Raw genomic sequence first — 16,916 nt, 5'->3', positions numbered from 1 at the left:
AATACTATTTTAATATACCTTCTGTATTTAATTTCCTTTGAATTGCATAGGGTCCCTCAAAACCAATAAAATGTAAGTGTAGATTTTCCCCCCCACTTTTTACTACAGTTAAAAATAAAACTAAACAAAAACAAAACCCCACAAATGGAACATTAAAGTTTGTCCATTGATAAACTATAGCTGGGTCCAAAGCTTTTGGCATAGAATACTCAATACACATGTACAGACTAATCCATTGGCTGAAATTTTTCATAGTAAGACCACTACAAATGGTAATGTGAAAAGGCTGACATTGTCTCAATTCCAAAGGGCCCATTTACAATTTGAATCATAGTATGCAGTGTCTCATTAAAATCTATAGGAGTGAGTTTGTTGGTATTACATTGTAAAGTACATATAAGCCAAATTTTCAAAAGGAGTTCAGATGCAGCCTCCATTTGTGTGTGCACAACTTGCATACACAGTTTTTCGTGCAGTTTTTTCACCGTCACTTGTGCACAGCATTGATGGTATAGATGAGCAAAACGCATTTGGCCAAGAATTTCAAAACCTGATTCCTAACGTTAGTTTCCTAAGTTCATATTTAGGTACTTAAATAACTGGCCTGATTTTCAAAAGTGTTGAGTACCTTGTAGTTCTTTGCATCTGCCATCTTCCCTATGCCCAATCAGAGGATGTTTGCTTTCAAATTGTGTTGCTCTGACTCCTGGAACTGCTGGATTTCTTCTCCCTGAGTTCTGTTAGCACTCATGAAGCTAATCAGGCTCATTGCTTCTCACAGTAGTGACACACTCTAAAATGTACTGGAATACACGCGACCCTCCAGAAGCTGGGATGCTAGCAAACGCCAAATCTTGCAGGTTATTTGGGCAAAACTGTAAGTGTTGGTAGCCGTGCACAGATCCCAGCATAAGCAGCTGGATGCTACTTCTCCTGCCGCAGGAGCCTGGATGGAACCTGAAAATCAGGTGCACATGCTTTTTATATACATGCGTCAGTTTCACTAGGATCCTCTTCCTAGCTTTTCTGCAAATCCTCAGTGCTTCCTTGTACACAGTAGTGGAATCACAGGAGTCAGGTATATGTGTGGGCAGTGAACAATTGTTTCACCTTCCTACACAATAAGGCTAACGCCAGCTCTGATCAGGCCCTAAAAATAGTATAAACTATTCAAAATCAGGGTTGATAACAGAAACACTGACAGACCATAAGTGGGAGCAATAAAACTTGATAACTCAAAGAGCTGAGGGTAGAGAGAAGAGATTCCCCGTTCTTACAAGAATTAACAAGAGAGGCAAGATGGATGAGGTAATATCTCTTATTGGACCAACTTCTGTTGGTGAGAGAGCTACATAGAGCTCTTCTCTGAGTCTCTCAAAAGCTGGTCTCTCTTGCCAACAGAAGTTGTTGATCCAATAAAAGGTATTACCTCACCCACCTTGTCTCTCTAATATCCTTTGACCAACACGGCTACAATAACACTACATACAACTAATTAACAAGTTAATAGTTCTTTGGAGTTTAAGGAAAATGTATTTGGCTCCTTTTTTCACTAGTTGTAATTCCTGAAATGATCATTTTAAATTTAGAAATAGTACTCCTCAAAAATATTACTCCACTGTATGTTGTTCTAGTAAAACACAAGGGTCTTTTACAGGCCATTCCACAAAAATGTTGACTTCTTTACTCGCAAAGCATGTGGTTTTAAGATTCATTAGACCTCTTTTCCCTCTGTAAATCAGCTCATCCAGAGGTGGGGAGTACCAGGAGATGGGGGCAGCAGCAGCCACTAAAAAGGGGTGCCAAACTGGGATGGTGCTTCGTAGTCTTAGCGCCTAAACTTAACATACTGAACCCAAAACAAACACACATGGCTTTTTGAAAGATTATGTGTGTCCTTTCAAAAGTAACATGAGCGTTAATGGTTTTGGCTTTTCTGGGTGAAATCTTGATCCCACTGAAATCTTTAAGAGTATGGGTATTAACTTCAGTTGGGCCAGAAATGACTCAAAGTGTGTATTTTTATGGCATGACACTCAACAGTGCCTTTTTAATAAGGAAACATCTGCTTTTGTCATTTTTCAGATATGATAATATCTTATATTTATACATAGTGTCTTTCATCATGGGGATCCCAAAGCATTTAACAAACTCTCTTATGCAGACTACCCACAAGGATAAATTTACCTTTGAGATGCAGACTCTCTGAGGTGAAATGCAGTAGCTGTTCATCAGCACATAGCATCACTAGAGAACAGTTTAGGACAGGAAGTGAAGAAGAAGGCCATATCCAATTGAAATTGGAGCGGTAATTCAGGGAGGCAGAATAATATTACCCAAATTGACATTTTTCCAGGACATGGAAATGAACACCCTCAGCTTTACAAAAAGAGCCACGGGGTCTTTATCAACCATAGGGGCTCAGATGTTTTATTTTATGGCTTATCTGAAAGAAGGCATCTCAGCAACAAAATGCCCCCTTCGCACCAGGCTGAAGCACTGAAATTGGTTCAGTAATGATTTAGGAAATAGTCACTTAGGTGCTCTCCAAAGAACCTTTTCAATACATCCCGGTGTTTCTCTCACACTTCTCTGAGTATTTTCAGAATGGATGGGCAGAAGCAGATACAATTCACTGAGACACAGTGCGGTATTTTTTCTTGTTACTGTTCCTTTTTTTGTTCTTGCTTGATCATTTTTATAGTCTTTTTCTAAACAAATAGGATATAATTTTGTAGATTATAAATAATGGTGAAAGGTTGCATTCTCTACATTATTTAGTTCCATACTTGAGTGCAGTGAAAAGTAGTTCCATTAATTAATGAGCCACAAAAATTCCAGCTGTTGGCCACACGGTTATTCCTTGTGCTGGCACAAATGCATTTCCTTCCTCTCCACATGCCTGTGTTTCATTTCAGTCTGTAGTGTGGCATTTGCCTATACTCTGTGAACACTCTTCTGACACACCCATGGAAAAATATATGCCTTTTTTGTTATAAACTATGCATTAGAATGCACATCCTGATTTGTGCTTAAAAAGAATGGAACTCAGTGTCTTTATTTGTGGTTACTATAATTTGCAGTATAAGGCCCCAACTCCAAGTTGAAGATGGTTGTGGTAAAATGTAGACAAATTCAGAACTAACTCCTCATCCAATTTTAAGATCCTAACTCGGGCTCCAATGGTAAACTTGTTAAAAAAAATTAAACCACTTTAAGTGAATTTGGTGCTAGACTGAGAGCCCTGGAGACTGAAGCCTTCTTTTTAGCCACAGGATAAGTGCAGTGTAGGTTGTCAAAGCTATTACCCAGTGTTTTGCCAGTGTGCTTCAGTCCTCTGGAAGGACCACTTGTTACTTTCTCCTCTTCTTGTCTATTCCATCTCTGGTTTCTCTGCAAAGGCTTTTAGTGTCAAATGTGGTGGTTTTGTAAAGTGGGCAATTTCTCACTAGGAGCTATACCAAGGCCACCACGCTTTTTTGCATAATTCCCACACAGTCATTAGAAGAAAACAACTTTCAATCTTACTACTGACTTGGGTCAATTTGGAAGTAGCACCTTAAACCCCTGAGCCATTCCATCCAACTTTTTAGAGGCAAGGACTTACCCTCCCTGTATATATTTTTAAATTAAACTGTTTCATTTAGCAAAAAGCACCATGCTCACCCCTGGAAGAGGAGTATGATGCAGCGATTAAAGCACATGTCAGAGACTAAGGAGACAAGTTCTATTATTGGCAATTACAAGGATTTGTGTGATCTTAGGTCACTTAACCTTTTTGTGTGTGAGTTTCCCAATCTGTAACAATGAGTCTGGTAATGCCAGAGTAGTCAAAACTTGCTTCAGAAGGGTGTTGTGAAGTTTAAATCATTGTGTAAATGTTCGGAGATTCTTGGATGAGAGGTGCTATGACTCTTATTAATATTTTATTAATGTATTCAAATCTTGCTCTTCCATTCCAAATATCCATTGTTATGTGACTAAAAACAGATTCCATTATTTTCCTTACCCACTATGGAGGCACATACATGTCAAGACCCTTCCCCCCCCCCAATACATACACACATTCAACAATTTCAATTTTCTAGGTTCTTTTTCCCCTTAATGGACTACTTTGATATATCTGTCACAGTACTAACAATGTAACCATCCTACGAACAATACCATGGAAAAGAACAAAAACATTTGGGGGTATTTAAACTCTTCAGACTTTAATCTAAACTATTTATTAGATTCTAAATCAACTGCTCATCATAAGGCCAAGTAGTTGAAGAGTGTTGGAAGAATAACAGAATCCTGCCCTTTACATTTCTGCAATACAAATGCCCTGTGGAGAGACATGGGACTTCAGTTACCCAAGTTTGCCAATCCCTTATCTTTCATGAACATTAAATTTACATTTAAAGCTATTTATTCAAAGTAGCGTTAACCACTAGAATAGGGAAGATCAAACAAATCAGTTGTAAGAAATGAAGTATGAGGAAACCAGAACTCTTTGACAAAAGTATTCCTTGGAGTAAATGTGTTGAATGAAGCCAGCGGGTAAATGATAAGGGCCTTTACAATCTCGATGTAAGAAAGCAATTTATCAAGAGTACATGAACTCTCCAGTGAATCCAAGAAGAAACCAAAGTACAGGAGGAGGAACCCCTATAACATTATTTTAAAAGCTCAAAAAGTTCTGTTTAAAACAAATAGTCTGGAAGTTTAGGTGCTGTGATAGAATTCATAAAGTGGAAAAGAAATTGAGAGCAAATAATAGTATATGCTGAAATGTATGATGCCACATGTAATTCCATCACATTAAACGTCACATAAGGGGAAAAAGAATTACTAGATGCTCCTCCCAGCAAACCGAAAATAAAGCTCAAACCTCGCCTTCCCCCACCTCTTTAAGTTATTAATATATTTGATCATAAAATTCATTCAAAAGAGGTAAGTTGGATTGAATTGGCTATGTTTGCCAGTGTAATAACTAGCAGTTCAATTAGCAGTAAATTGATTATTCCAGTTTATGATTATGCACGGCAGCAATTTTTAAAACATTGCAGTGGATTCTATTTTCAGAGATTAAGGCTCAAATTTTTAGAAATGTTCATTCATTCAGGTGCATCCATTTTTGGTCACCCTAATGTGAGATACTGAGGGCCCAATTCTTCAGAGATTGTGTGTACCCAGAACTCCAATTGAAGTTAATGGGAGCTGTGAGCGCTCAATACCTTTGAAAACCAGCAGGGCACCAAAAACTTAAGCATGAAAGATTAATGAAAACTCTTGAACATTTGAGCCTATTGCTTACTGTCTCTAGTCTGTGGTAAAGAAGATACACTTGGTGTTTATGGAAGATTCACTTTGACAGAATATTAGATATGCTTTAATAATCTTACTTTTATTTTTATTTTCCTCTCTCCCCATCTCTGTGTCTACTCTTACCCCAACCTGTATCTATCAGCTTTGGACAAGCTTAGCACTCAGCATCTGTACCACCCTACCCAAGTGGAGATTGTGCAGTCCAACGTAGTGTTTGACATCAGCAGCCTGATGCTCTATGGTACCCAGGCTGTGCCTGTGAGACTGAAGATATTGCTGGACCGACTCTTCAGTGTATTGAAGCAGGAAGAGGTGCTGCACATCCTGCATGGCTTAGGCTGGACGCTTCGGGACTACGTTCGGGGCTACATCCTTCAGGTAAGAAGAGGTTTAAAGCAAGTAGTAAAAATTGTTTGGCTGACCATTATTTTGTATGTTGAAGTTACTAACAGTTGTGCACCCAACATGCTTTTTACTAAAAGTCTGTCCTTTTAACTGTGGATCTTTAGGTAAATAACTGTGAGAGGTATTTGACATGTTGTACCTTGACGGTGGTACAGTATGTAAAACTTGCTACTTTTGCCTAAGGTACAGGTTCCTATCCACAGTATTCTCTTTTACTTCCCTACACTTAGTGTAGGAAATACCTTGAATACTGCAAATACTGAGGTTACTTAGCTGCAAGCCTTATTTAGTCATCTAAAGCAACTGGCATGTTTTCAAGAGCTACCGCTCAACTTCTATAATCTGAAGTCCAGTGCAGCTGCTCCTTCAACTTTTCCTTCCTTCCTTCACTCATTTATTTTTGAGGGAGGAGAACTATCCTATAATACATTAAAAACCCATATTCCTAATATAAGTTCATGGTTAAAAGCTAACCTTTGAGCTTTTACATGTGGTTTGTAAACCCATTCCCTTTGTAAAATTGTAACAGCTTGATTTAGTCACAGAAAATGGCATTTCCATGTTTAATCTTCACCCAGTCACCTGCAATCTTCACCCAGTCATCCGTTAGCTTCCAAGATATTTATTATGCTATCTGTTCAAAAGGGCATTTCAGATCTCGTGTCCTATACCACATGGTTCTGAGTGCCCTAAATTGCTACGGGCTTCCATGGGAGTTGTGGGTGCTCAGCACCTTCCAGATTCAAGCCCATGATTTGGACATGCCCGAATGAGCCAAGCTTAATTTTGAAGATTACTATTATTGCATTTTTGTATTTATTTTATTAATTTATGTAGGCACAAATAACATAGTTGGCCTGTTACAGAACACAGAGGAGTCTTTGTTCCTGCCCAAAGGAACTTTCAATGCTTATTTCTTTTATTGCCTGTTTCATGCAACATCCTTTCTGTAAAGGAAGCACATTATCCTGCACATAATTACATCATGTTTTCAAAGAAATTATCTTAAAACTCCTTCTAAAAGATTGTCATAGTAAACAGTTCTGCATTGTAGATCGTCCTAGAGAGAGAGAGAAAAAAAGAGGCTAACTGTTGTATTGAGGCCCTGCTACTCTTATTAAGGTATATACAAATTCTAAAGTTTTTTAGATTTTTTCAGCATTCTTTATGGATTTTTTTAAAGCTAAATGTTCCAGGTGTCCACATGTAAAATATAATCTGCTATGATTTTAACCCAGTTTCAGAAATTAGAATTGATCTTTTCAGAAAACACGAATGCAGTGTGTCTTGGTACATGCTGTAGTTGCTAATATGTGGCTTGTATTATTGACAGAATATGGATATTTTTTAGTGATGCCGTGTATGCTTTGCATTACATTTTAAATTCCTGGATTCTGAATGTTGATGTTTAAAAAGGGTGAAAAAATCCTAGTATCCAGATGATTCCAGATGACAAGCTTACTGCCTATTTAGAGACAAACTGTTTGTTTTCAACCATATGATAAAAATCAAGATAAATATAGGGTCAGAAACAACATTGCAAGCCTCGAACCTGATTCAGTAACTCTTGCAGACAAGAAGAATCTCACTGAAATCAGTGGCTCTGCTCACTTAAGTGTTGCAGAGTCAGGCAATTATCTGTTGGAATGATCTGAAGATATGCAAGAATGGAATGTAATATAATTATATAGAGGATTATAAACAGTCACACTGTGCATCTGAATGGTGTAAAGCCCTATAATACACCATTAGGCTAGAGGTCAGTTTATCTGGCTAAAACTCAATCGTATTGTAGCCCTCAAGGCATCAATTTTACCATTACTGCACTCAACAACAGTATATTGAATATTATGTCAGTTAAAGAGAATAATTATTGAGGCGAGTTAAGGGCGGCTGTTAAAGTCTTACCACATATTGACTTGGTTTGCAATAGGCTGTGGATTGTGTTACTGGGCAGATGAAGACATACTACAAGAGACTTAGTCAAGTCTGTCTGTTAGTTTAGCTCTCTAATTTTGTTTGTATTAAAGCTAGGAAACACTGTATATCGGGGGAAAAGAGAGTTCATTAAACATTTTCAGTGAAACCTGAAGGAATGTGATCAAAATATTTGGGACCTAACATTAGCATTTATGATTTGGTTTTTAAATAAATACATTGCAAATAACTTTTTCTTTAGTGGAGGAGGGTGGTGTAAGGTAGATTCTGTATGGGAACATATGGTACCCTAGCCACCAGCACTTAGAGTTCACAATAGTGACTATTATAGCATGTAGGTTTTTCTATGAGGGTCATCACTGTAGAACTTGAGCACTTCCCAGATATTACTCTGTTTTTCCATACAAAAAGCTAGGTACAGAAGTATTATTAGCCTCATGTTACTGATGGGGAGACAGAGGCACAAAATTAATTGTCCGAATTCACACACGGAGTCTGTGACAGAATGGGGAGCTGAACCCAGATCTCCTGAGCGCCAGTCCAGTGCTGTGGTTACAAGGCCTTTCTTCCTTTTGCATGCAAATTCATTTCTGTTATAACCCAGTGTATTCACTTGCTCAGAACTTTCCCATGTGCATCTATGCAGTCAATGTGCTTGTATCTACTTAGCAAAAACTTGTCATGTTTTCAGGAAGTTAGTTGATTTCAGCCACTCCCCCGCCACACAGGGGAAACTAGGACCCAGGTGTTCTGCCCCTCCCCCTGTCTTGTGGCCTTGGGGGAAATTTGCAGATAGTAACCAGCCAGAGACTCCCATGTGTAGGAGCAGCTAGGGAAGCTTTCAGGCACAGCCATTCAGATATTCTGTGAATTTACAGCAGTTTTGACCGAACTGTCTCTGCCCTGTGATGATTGGCTGTTTGCTTCAACCCTCTCCTTCACAGTCTCTTCACCTCAGTTTTACTCCAGACCTGCCCCTCTTAACCGCTTCTTCCCTGCCTTGTCCTCTCTCACCTCTCTTTCCATCAGTATCCCCTCTCCCTTAACTTTTCTTTTCAAGTAGCTGATCCCCTCCTAACTAAATCCAGCAAAAGAAGAAAAAAAATCACAGGACTAACATGACATTGTTTGTAACCATCATCCTGTTCATAGTCTAGGTCTGTAATGAAAGGGAGTATCTGGGCATGATGTAGGTGGAGAGCAGCAGTGGCCATTGCATATCTCCACTCACCTAGTCCTGAATACAAATTCCATAGAGCTGGTTTCCATCCAATGTGGAAATTCTGATATCTCATCATTTGTTTTCGTCCTGAATCAGGATAAAAAGTCAAAATACCGAAAACTTTCAGCGAGTTGTGAAAAACTTTGATTCAGAAATGTCTAAATGCTTTGTTTAGATGTTTCCAATCAACACCAAACATTTCAATATCCCTGAACTGAAATATTTCAGTTCAGTTCAACAAATCAAAACAAAATATTTGGTTGTATTGATTTGACATTAGTCCACGTTCCTCGAGCTGCCACGGAGTTTGATGGAAGTTGTAGTTCAAGTGCTCATGCCTCCATTTCCCTATAAGGATTGGGTTACTCACCTGAACGACAAGATGCTGGTAAAATGACTCCCATAATGCACCACAGTGTTTCAAAGAGAGGGACGACCATAGTGCATTGTGCGAGATGTAGCCACAGCTAGGGAGCCCGACTCAAAGAGGAGAATGGAAGCATGGCGCACCTGAATTAGAAAAACCTATGAGGCACCGTGACAGCTCAGGCAAACACAGACGAATGTCAAACCAACCTGAAACTAAATGGGTCCGTTTGGTTCAAGAAACCAAAATGTTTCGGTTGTGTCGACCTGAGCTGATATGAACTATAAGGTTTTGATTGTCCCAATGGAAAATTTTTAAAAAATTAGTACAATCAAAGCTTTCCCACAGATTGCCATTGATAAAATTTTCAGGGAAAATTCCCAACCACCCACATTCGGAACAATTTAAAGAGGAACAGGAGAGGCACACCTAAAGCAGCCAGTGGCAAGCAAGTTGGACAGCAGGGCTGTGCTGGTATGTATGTTTGTCTTCCACACAGGTGTGATTCCCCCTGGTTTTTGGCTGCTCAAGCATTTTGTCTTTAAGAGTGAATTTTAAAAGTAACTTGGACGGGTAACATTTTTTGTGCTTATGGAATGGCTTGTTGCATCATTCAGCTAAACCCTTAATGGACCATTATAATGATACAACACTGAGCACACTAATGTGATAGTCTTTCACCAGTTTTAGAATCTAGGCAAGGTTGATAATGGGGGAGAGTCATTAACACCTGTAAGCTGTTCAATGGCCAGTGCGCCGTGAATGGTGGTCTTTATCTAGTTCTTGGTGCACAGGTGTGCACATCATAATTGACAATGATTGACAATTTGGTAAGCAATCTCAGCAGAAGTAAGATGGGAGACTAAACTAGTCTTTCATTCCTAGAGTGTGATCCCAGAGAACCTACAGGGGAGGGAAACTCTCTGGCCTCTATCCATTCTGTGGACAAATAAAGGGCTTTAGTTTTTAGGGCTGTTAACCTGTTGTCTACCAAAAAAAATGAATTTGTTTTATTTATTCTAGTATGGAACTGTAGGTCTTCTCACTGAGAGAGTGCAATGTGAATCCATCTTTGTGTCAGTGAGATCTTCTGTCAACCAATACAAATATGCTGGTTCAGATTCTGGCACCCTTACTCACATTGAGAGTACTTTTCTCTGTCTCAACTTCCATTGATTTCAATTGGGCTACTTGTACCATAAAGAATTGCTTAATGTGAATAAGGGTTGTAGATTCTGATCCTTTACAAATAATGATTTTATGTTGTTGTTAATCACAATTCAGTACTTTTCAAAGCATTTCATGAGCAATTAATATTCACAGCATCACATTACAGATGGGGAAGTTAAGGCACAGACATCATGTTAGTGGCCAGGATTAGAATCTAGGTATTCTCAGTGCTTTCCTGCTCACAAACCATCTGCAAAAATCTATCATAGGCATCTAGTTAAAAATTCCACTGCTGCTGCATGAACCAGAAAAGACTTCAGCTCAGTCTCCCATTGCTGTGATGGCTCTGCAGGGCTGATCAGACTACAAAGAGATAAACACTTGTTTTAGTCACTGAAGTCAACTAAATACACAGAGGGAGTCAAATAAGATTGTTGTTTTTCCACAGACATTTTTCTGATAACTGCACACTAGCTCAGTCAAGTTGCACATGCTCTATATTCAATGGTGTAGTGTTTTTTTAAACTCAATTTTGAAATATATATATATATATTTCAAAATCTCTGGAGTGTACCCACATCCATATCAGATGTCTGCTCATACATGGAAAAGCTGTATTATCTTTGCGTGACAATACTCGACTAGTTTTGTAAATTATAACCACTCAGCCACACAACCACTAAGGAAGATAGTGGAACAGGTTGTTCTATCTTACTGGCCTGGTAATATCAGAGTCAGAAGGGAAATTGATTGTTCTTTTGACCCATTTTTGCATTGAGAGTAGGTAGAGGTGTTTGAGGAAAAACCAAAGAACTGTAATGTATTTTTCTCCTTTTCTTTCAAGTATGCTGCATAATCATTATTAACCTGATGTGACTATGGACATTATTTAACTATCCTTAAAATTAAATATTGCTCACAATTGGATTTGCCTATGGCAGATTACAATAAAGCATTGGTAGTGAAGCATTGCCCTCCTTGAGCAGAGTGCGTGTCTCTGTCTCGGCTTTCCTGTCTGTTCCCCTCTGTCAGAACAACACAGTGCCTAGCTAAGGATATTTGTACACTACAGTTCCTAGGGTGGCACAGCTATGATGCTGCAGTTGTTTAGACCAGGCCTAAGATGCTCATGTTTTTGCTATCAAGCATTAAGTGCAAGACATTCCTGGGTTCATGTAAGCAGTGTGCTGAAGAATCTGCACTCAACATATAAGCATCACTAGCAAAAAAAGAGCACTCTGGAGATATCAGCTGGGCTAAGAATATGTGAGGTAATGGTAACATACCTTCTTAAACTCAACACTATCTATTAATAACAATCATAAGTCCTGTGAAATTGCAGTCAGCTTCCTTTCCCAAGACAAGCATTTCATCACAAGAAAATTCCATCTAATTGGATAATACCTACAACACATTGTTTATGATGATGAAAATAATTAAACCAGAAAGCATACAGGGAGTGGAAGATGGGAGGGATCAGCAAGGAAAGCTACCTTATTGAGGTCAGAACATGTAGGGATAAAGTGAGACAGGCTAAAAGTCAAGTAGAGTTGGACCTTGCAAAGGGAATTAAAACCAACAGTAAAAGGTTCTATAGCCATATAAATAAGAAGAAAACAAAGAAAGAAGAAGTGGACCACTAAACAATGAGGATGGAGTGGAGGTCAAGGATAATCTAGGCATGGCCCAATATTTAAACAAATGCTTTGCCTCTGTCTTTAATAAAGCTAAAGAGGATCTCCGGGATAAAGGTAGCATGACAAATGGGAATGAGGATATGGAGGTAGATATTACCATATCTGAGGTAGAAGCGATACTCAAACAACTTAATGGGACTAAACTGGGGGGCCCAGATAATCTTCATCCAAGAATATTAAAGGAATTGGCACATGAAATTGCAAGCCCGTTAGCAAGAATTTTTAATGAATCTGTAAACTCAGGGGTTGTACCGTATGATTGGAGAATTGCTAACATAATTCCTATGTTTAAGAAAGGGGAAAAAAGTGATCCGGGTAACTATAGGCCCGTTAGTTTGACATCTGTAGTATGCAAGGTCTTGGAAAAAATTTTGAAGGAGAAGGTAGTTAAGGACTTTGAGGTCAATGGTAAATGGGACAAAATACAACATGGTTTTACAACAGGTAGATCGTGCCAAACCAACCTGATCTCCTTCTTTGAGAAAGTAACAGATTTTTTAGACAAAGGAAATGCAGTGGATCTAATTTATCTAGATTTCAGTAAGGCGTTTGATACCGTGCCACATGGGGAATTATTAGTTAAATTGGAAAAGATGGGGATCAATATGAAAATTGAAAGGTGGATAAGGAATTGGTTAACAGGGAGACTACAATGGGTCCTACTGAAAGGTGAACTGTCAGGCTGGAGGGAGGTTACCAGTGGAGTTCCTCAAGGATCGGTTTGGGGACCAATCTTATTTAATCTTTTTATTACGGACCTCGGCACAAAAAGTGGGAGTGTGCTAATAAAGTCTGCGGATGATACAAAGCTGGGAGGTATTGCCAATTTAGAGAAGGACGGGGATATCATACAGGAGGATCTAGATGACCATGTAAACTGGAGTAATAGTAATAGGATGAAATTTAATAGTGAGAAGTGTAAGGTCATGCGTTTAGGGATTAATTACAAGAATTCTAGTTATAAGCTGGGGACGCATCAATTAGAAGTAACGGAGGAGGAGAAGGACCTTGCAGTATTGGTTGATCGTAGGATGACTATGAGCTGCTAATGTGATATGGCTGTGAAAAAAGCTAATGCGGTCTTGGGATGCATCAGGCGAGGTATTTCCAGTAGGGATAAGGAGGCTTTAGTACTGTTATACAAGGCACTGGTGAGACCTCACCTGGAATACTGTGTGCAGATCTGGTCTCCCATGTTTAAGAAGGATGAATTCAAACTGGAACAGGTACAGAGAAGGGCTACTAGGATGATCCAAGGAATGGAAAACTTGCCTTATGAAAGGAGACTCAAGGAGCTTGGCTTGTTTAGCCTAACTAAAAGAAGGTTGAGGGGAGATATGATTGCTCTCTATAAATATATCAGAAGGATAAATACCGGAGAGGGAGAGGAATTATTTAAGCTCAGTACCAATGTGGACACAAGACCAAATGGATATAAACTGGCCACCAGGAAGTTTAGACTTGAAATTAGATGAAGGTTTCTAACCATCAGAGGAGTGACGTTTTGGAATAGCCTTCCAGGGAAGCAGTGGGGGCAAAAGATCTATCTGGCTTTAAGATTAAACTTGATAAGTTTATGGAGGAGATGGTATGATGGGATAACATGGTTTTGGTAATTAAATATTCATGGTAAATAGGCCCAATGGCCTGTGATGGGATATTAGATGGGGTGGGATCTGAGTTACCCAGGAAAGAATTTTCTGTAGTATCTGGCTAGTTAATCTTGCCCATATGCTCACGGTTTAGCTGATCGCCATATTTGGGGTCGGGAAGGAATTTTCCTCCAGGGCAGATTGGAAGAGGCCCTGGAGGTTTTTTGCCTTCCTCTGTAGCATGGGGCACGGGTCACTTGCTGGAGGATTCTCTGCTCCTTGAAGTCTTTAAACCATGATTTGAGGACTTCAATAGCTCAGACATAGGTGAGAGGTTTTTTGCAGGAGTGGGTGGGTGAAATTCTGTGGCCTGCGTTGTGCAGGAGGTCAGACTAGATGATCATATGGTCCCTTCTGACCTTAGTATCTATGAATCTATGATTTTTGCAATCTAATGGTGACATTGGTATCAAGCCAAAAATACTTGTATCCATTTCAGTCAGAGAAAATTCTTCTGCTTCTCTTTCAGATAGATTGTAAGAAGAAGCAACAAAATGATAGCTGACAATTACCTCCTATGAATACAATAAAAATGTATTTTATGTATGTTGGGGGTCTCTGCATTTAACAAAGGTTTCTTTCTCCCATCTAAGTCTGGCTGTCTCTTTTTCTAAGTGTATTTAACATCAAACTATCTTTATTAATGAATACTTCGCACTTGTTTAGCAAATTCCATCAGAGGATCTCAGAGCAGCTTACTTGCATTCATGAATTTAGCCTTGCCACATCCCTGTGAGGTAGGTGAGTATTATCTCCTTGTTACAGATTGAAAACTGAGGCAGCAAGAAGTTTAATAGGCAGCAGGTTAGAAGAAACAAAAGGAAGTATTTCTTTACACAATGCACAGTCAATCTGTGGAACTCCTTATCAGAGGATGTTGTGAAGGCCAGGACTATAACAGAGTTCAAAAAAGAACTAGATAAATTCCTGGAGGTTAGGTCCATCAATGGCTATTAGCCAAGATGGGCAGGGATGGTGTCTAGTCTCTGTTTGCCAGAAGCTGGGAATAGGCAACAGGGGATGGTTCACTTGATAATTACCTGGTCTGTTTATTCCCTCTGAAGCACTTAGCATTGGCCACTGTCGGAAGACAGGATACTGGGCTAGATGGACCTTTGGCCTGACCCAATATGGCCGTTCTTATGTTGTGTTCTTTTGTTCTTAAGTTAGGAGGCTTACCCAAGAAAGTCTGGGGCAGAATGTGGAATTAGAACCAGACTTCCAACTCCTAGCCCAGTCATTTCATCACCTTTCTATGTTCAGCTAATAATTGCCACTGATATTTAAATTATTTGAAGGTGGAGGGGAGTTACCTTTCATTTATGGCTTTATTAATTCTGCCTTTTTTCAGGTTTGTGCAGTATATTCTGCTCTGTATTTCCCTCTCTTATTTGTTGTTTCATTATAGTCACTTGTGCTCCTTTGCTCAAGTATTCTCTCTGTTTAACTTCTCTCTGCCAAGACCCCCAAACCCTGGCAGTTTTCAAAGCATCTGTGTGAATGAAACTTAAATTGACTACGGTACATGCTGCTTATTTCTTGCTTTCAGTCCCTCTTTTTTTCCCCTATTGCTTTTCTCTTTCCATTCCCACTTACTCCCTCTGTTGTCCTTTTCTCCGCATTCCCTTTCTCCTCCTCCATCCCTCCTTCAGCCTCATTCCTGTTCAACTTCCCTTCCTTCCCCACTCCCTCCTCTTTATCACACTATGCTAGGCCCGCCGACAGAAATTCTGGGCCGAAGTGATGAATCCATCACTTCCGGGACCATCCATGGCAGCCCACAGGGCCCCCACAAGGCATGGGTCAGGAGCGGTCCCGCGCACCTTGGGACCCTGCAGCCCACCCGGGCAATTTAAAAGGGCAGTAGCGGCCGGGGGCTCTCAGGCCCTTTTAAATTTCCCAGGCCCCTGGACAATTGCCCCATTCCCCCGATCAATGGGCCTGCATTATGCTATTCACCTCCTGAGTTTTCCATGCCACCCACAGCACCCTGCCTCTTAAAATCCATGTTTATGATCAGCTGGAAGAGTTTCTTCTTTTCAACAAGTCAGCTTAAAGTGACTTCCCTTGTCTTCATGAAATAAAGGGCCACTACTGTGCTCCTTGCTCTTTTGTATTCATTTCAGCTGTTCTAAACCAGCAGTTATTACCACATACACTCTCAGCTGAGAAGGGGCAGGACAGCACAGAGATTCTGAGCCATCACACAGCTCTTGAGCCACAGGGAAGCAGTGTTGTGCAGGAGGACAGCAGTATTTCTATGACTCCAGTGTGCAATGCTTTCAAAATTTGTGTGTGTATCTGCACTTACCTCCCTAACATCTCCCTGCCTCTTTTGGTACCCTTGACTCTAGCACCACTCCCAACTGTCCTGATTATGTGACTTTTTAACTGCTTTATCACACCTGTTCACACTTATATGCTACCTGAACAGGAAAAGAATGGGAGAGAGGCAAAGAGTTCATAGGCACTTCTGAATGTGTCATCCAGACAAGTTGCATGACAGCAGAGGCATGGAAAACACGCAAAGACAATTTGGGTTTTCAGAATGTGTGAAGCGGGAAAATACTATGTGCTGGTGCTCTGTGACTCGTCTCTTGCAATGAAGCAGACAGCTGTCTAATCCCAACTGGTCAACAGTGGTGTATGTGATGCTTATATATAGTGGTTGCTAGCATAGTCAACCTTTATGAGTTGCCACCCAGTGGTATCTGAGAACAAGAAATAACTAGACCTTCTCAGATACCTCAGGGTGGCAAAGGCAACCGTTGCATGCCTGGCAAAGGCAAAAAGAGACTTTATACACATATGTTTCTTTTACCGGAGAAGCAGTCCTGGTTGTTTACAATATTGGGGTAAGCGGGAGCAGTGGTACGGAGCACACAGTCATCCCACTGACTGACACATGGTTTCACACAGCTGGGCACAGAGCGTGGAAATGCCTGTTACTGAAGGTCTGTCAGGCATACACCAGAACCATGTGTGCATCTTTTTAAACTGAGCCGAAAAGCTCTTTAGCTGCCAAGAACTAAATTAATGGTTCTGTTTCTTCTGCAACAATTGATGAAATCACAAACACCTAAAACAGAGCGAAGAGAGGGGAGGTGCATTTTACCTCAGTCTCTGTGCATCTTGAGGTGTGAGTGATGCCATCA

At 40.0% G+C, this 16,916-nt stretch overlaps 1 protein-coding gene across 5 annotated transcripts in view; it reads left to right on the top strand.

Moving 5' to 3' along the window:
* Positions 1-16,916, top strand: part of BNC2 (basonuclin zinc finger protein 2) — a 393,095-nt gene that overhangs the window by 278,247 nt on the left and 97,932 nt on the right. For all 5 annotated transcript variants that reach the window (XM_073346265.1, XM_073346264.1, XM_073346267.1 and 2 more), the window contains one exon: positions 5,453-5,688. In XM_073346265.1, the coding sequence (XP_073202366.1) occupies positions 5,453-5,688 (236 nt within the window). The remainder of the gene's footprint in view (positions 1-5,452; positions 5,689-16,916) is intronic.

Source organism: Lepidochelys kempii, chromosome 5 (genome assembly GCF_965140265.1).
Source record: "Lepidochelys kempii isolate rLepKem1 chromosome 5, rLepKem1.hap2, whole genome shotgun sequence".
Taxonomy (NCBI): Eukaryota; Metazoa; Chordata; order Testudines; family Cheloniidae; genus Lepidochelys; species Lepidochelys kempii.
This window is presented reverse-complemented; position numbering and strand designations above follow the sequence as displayed.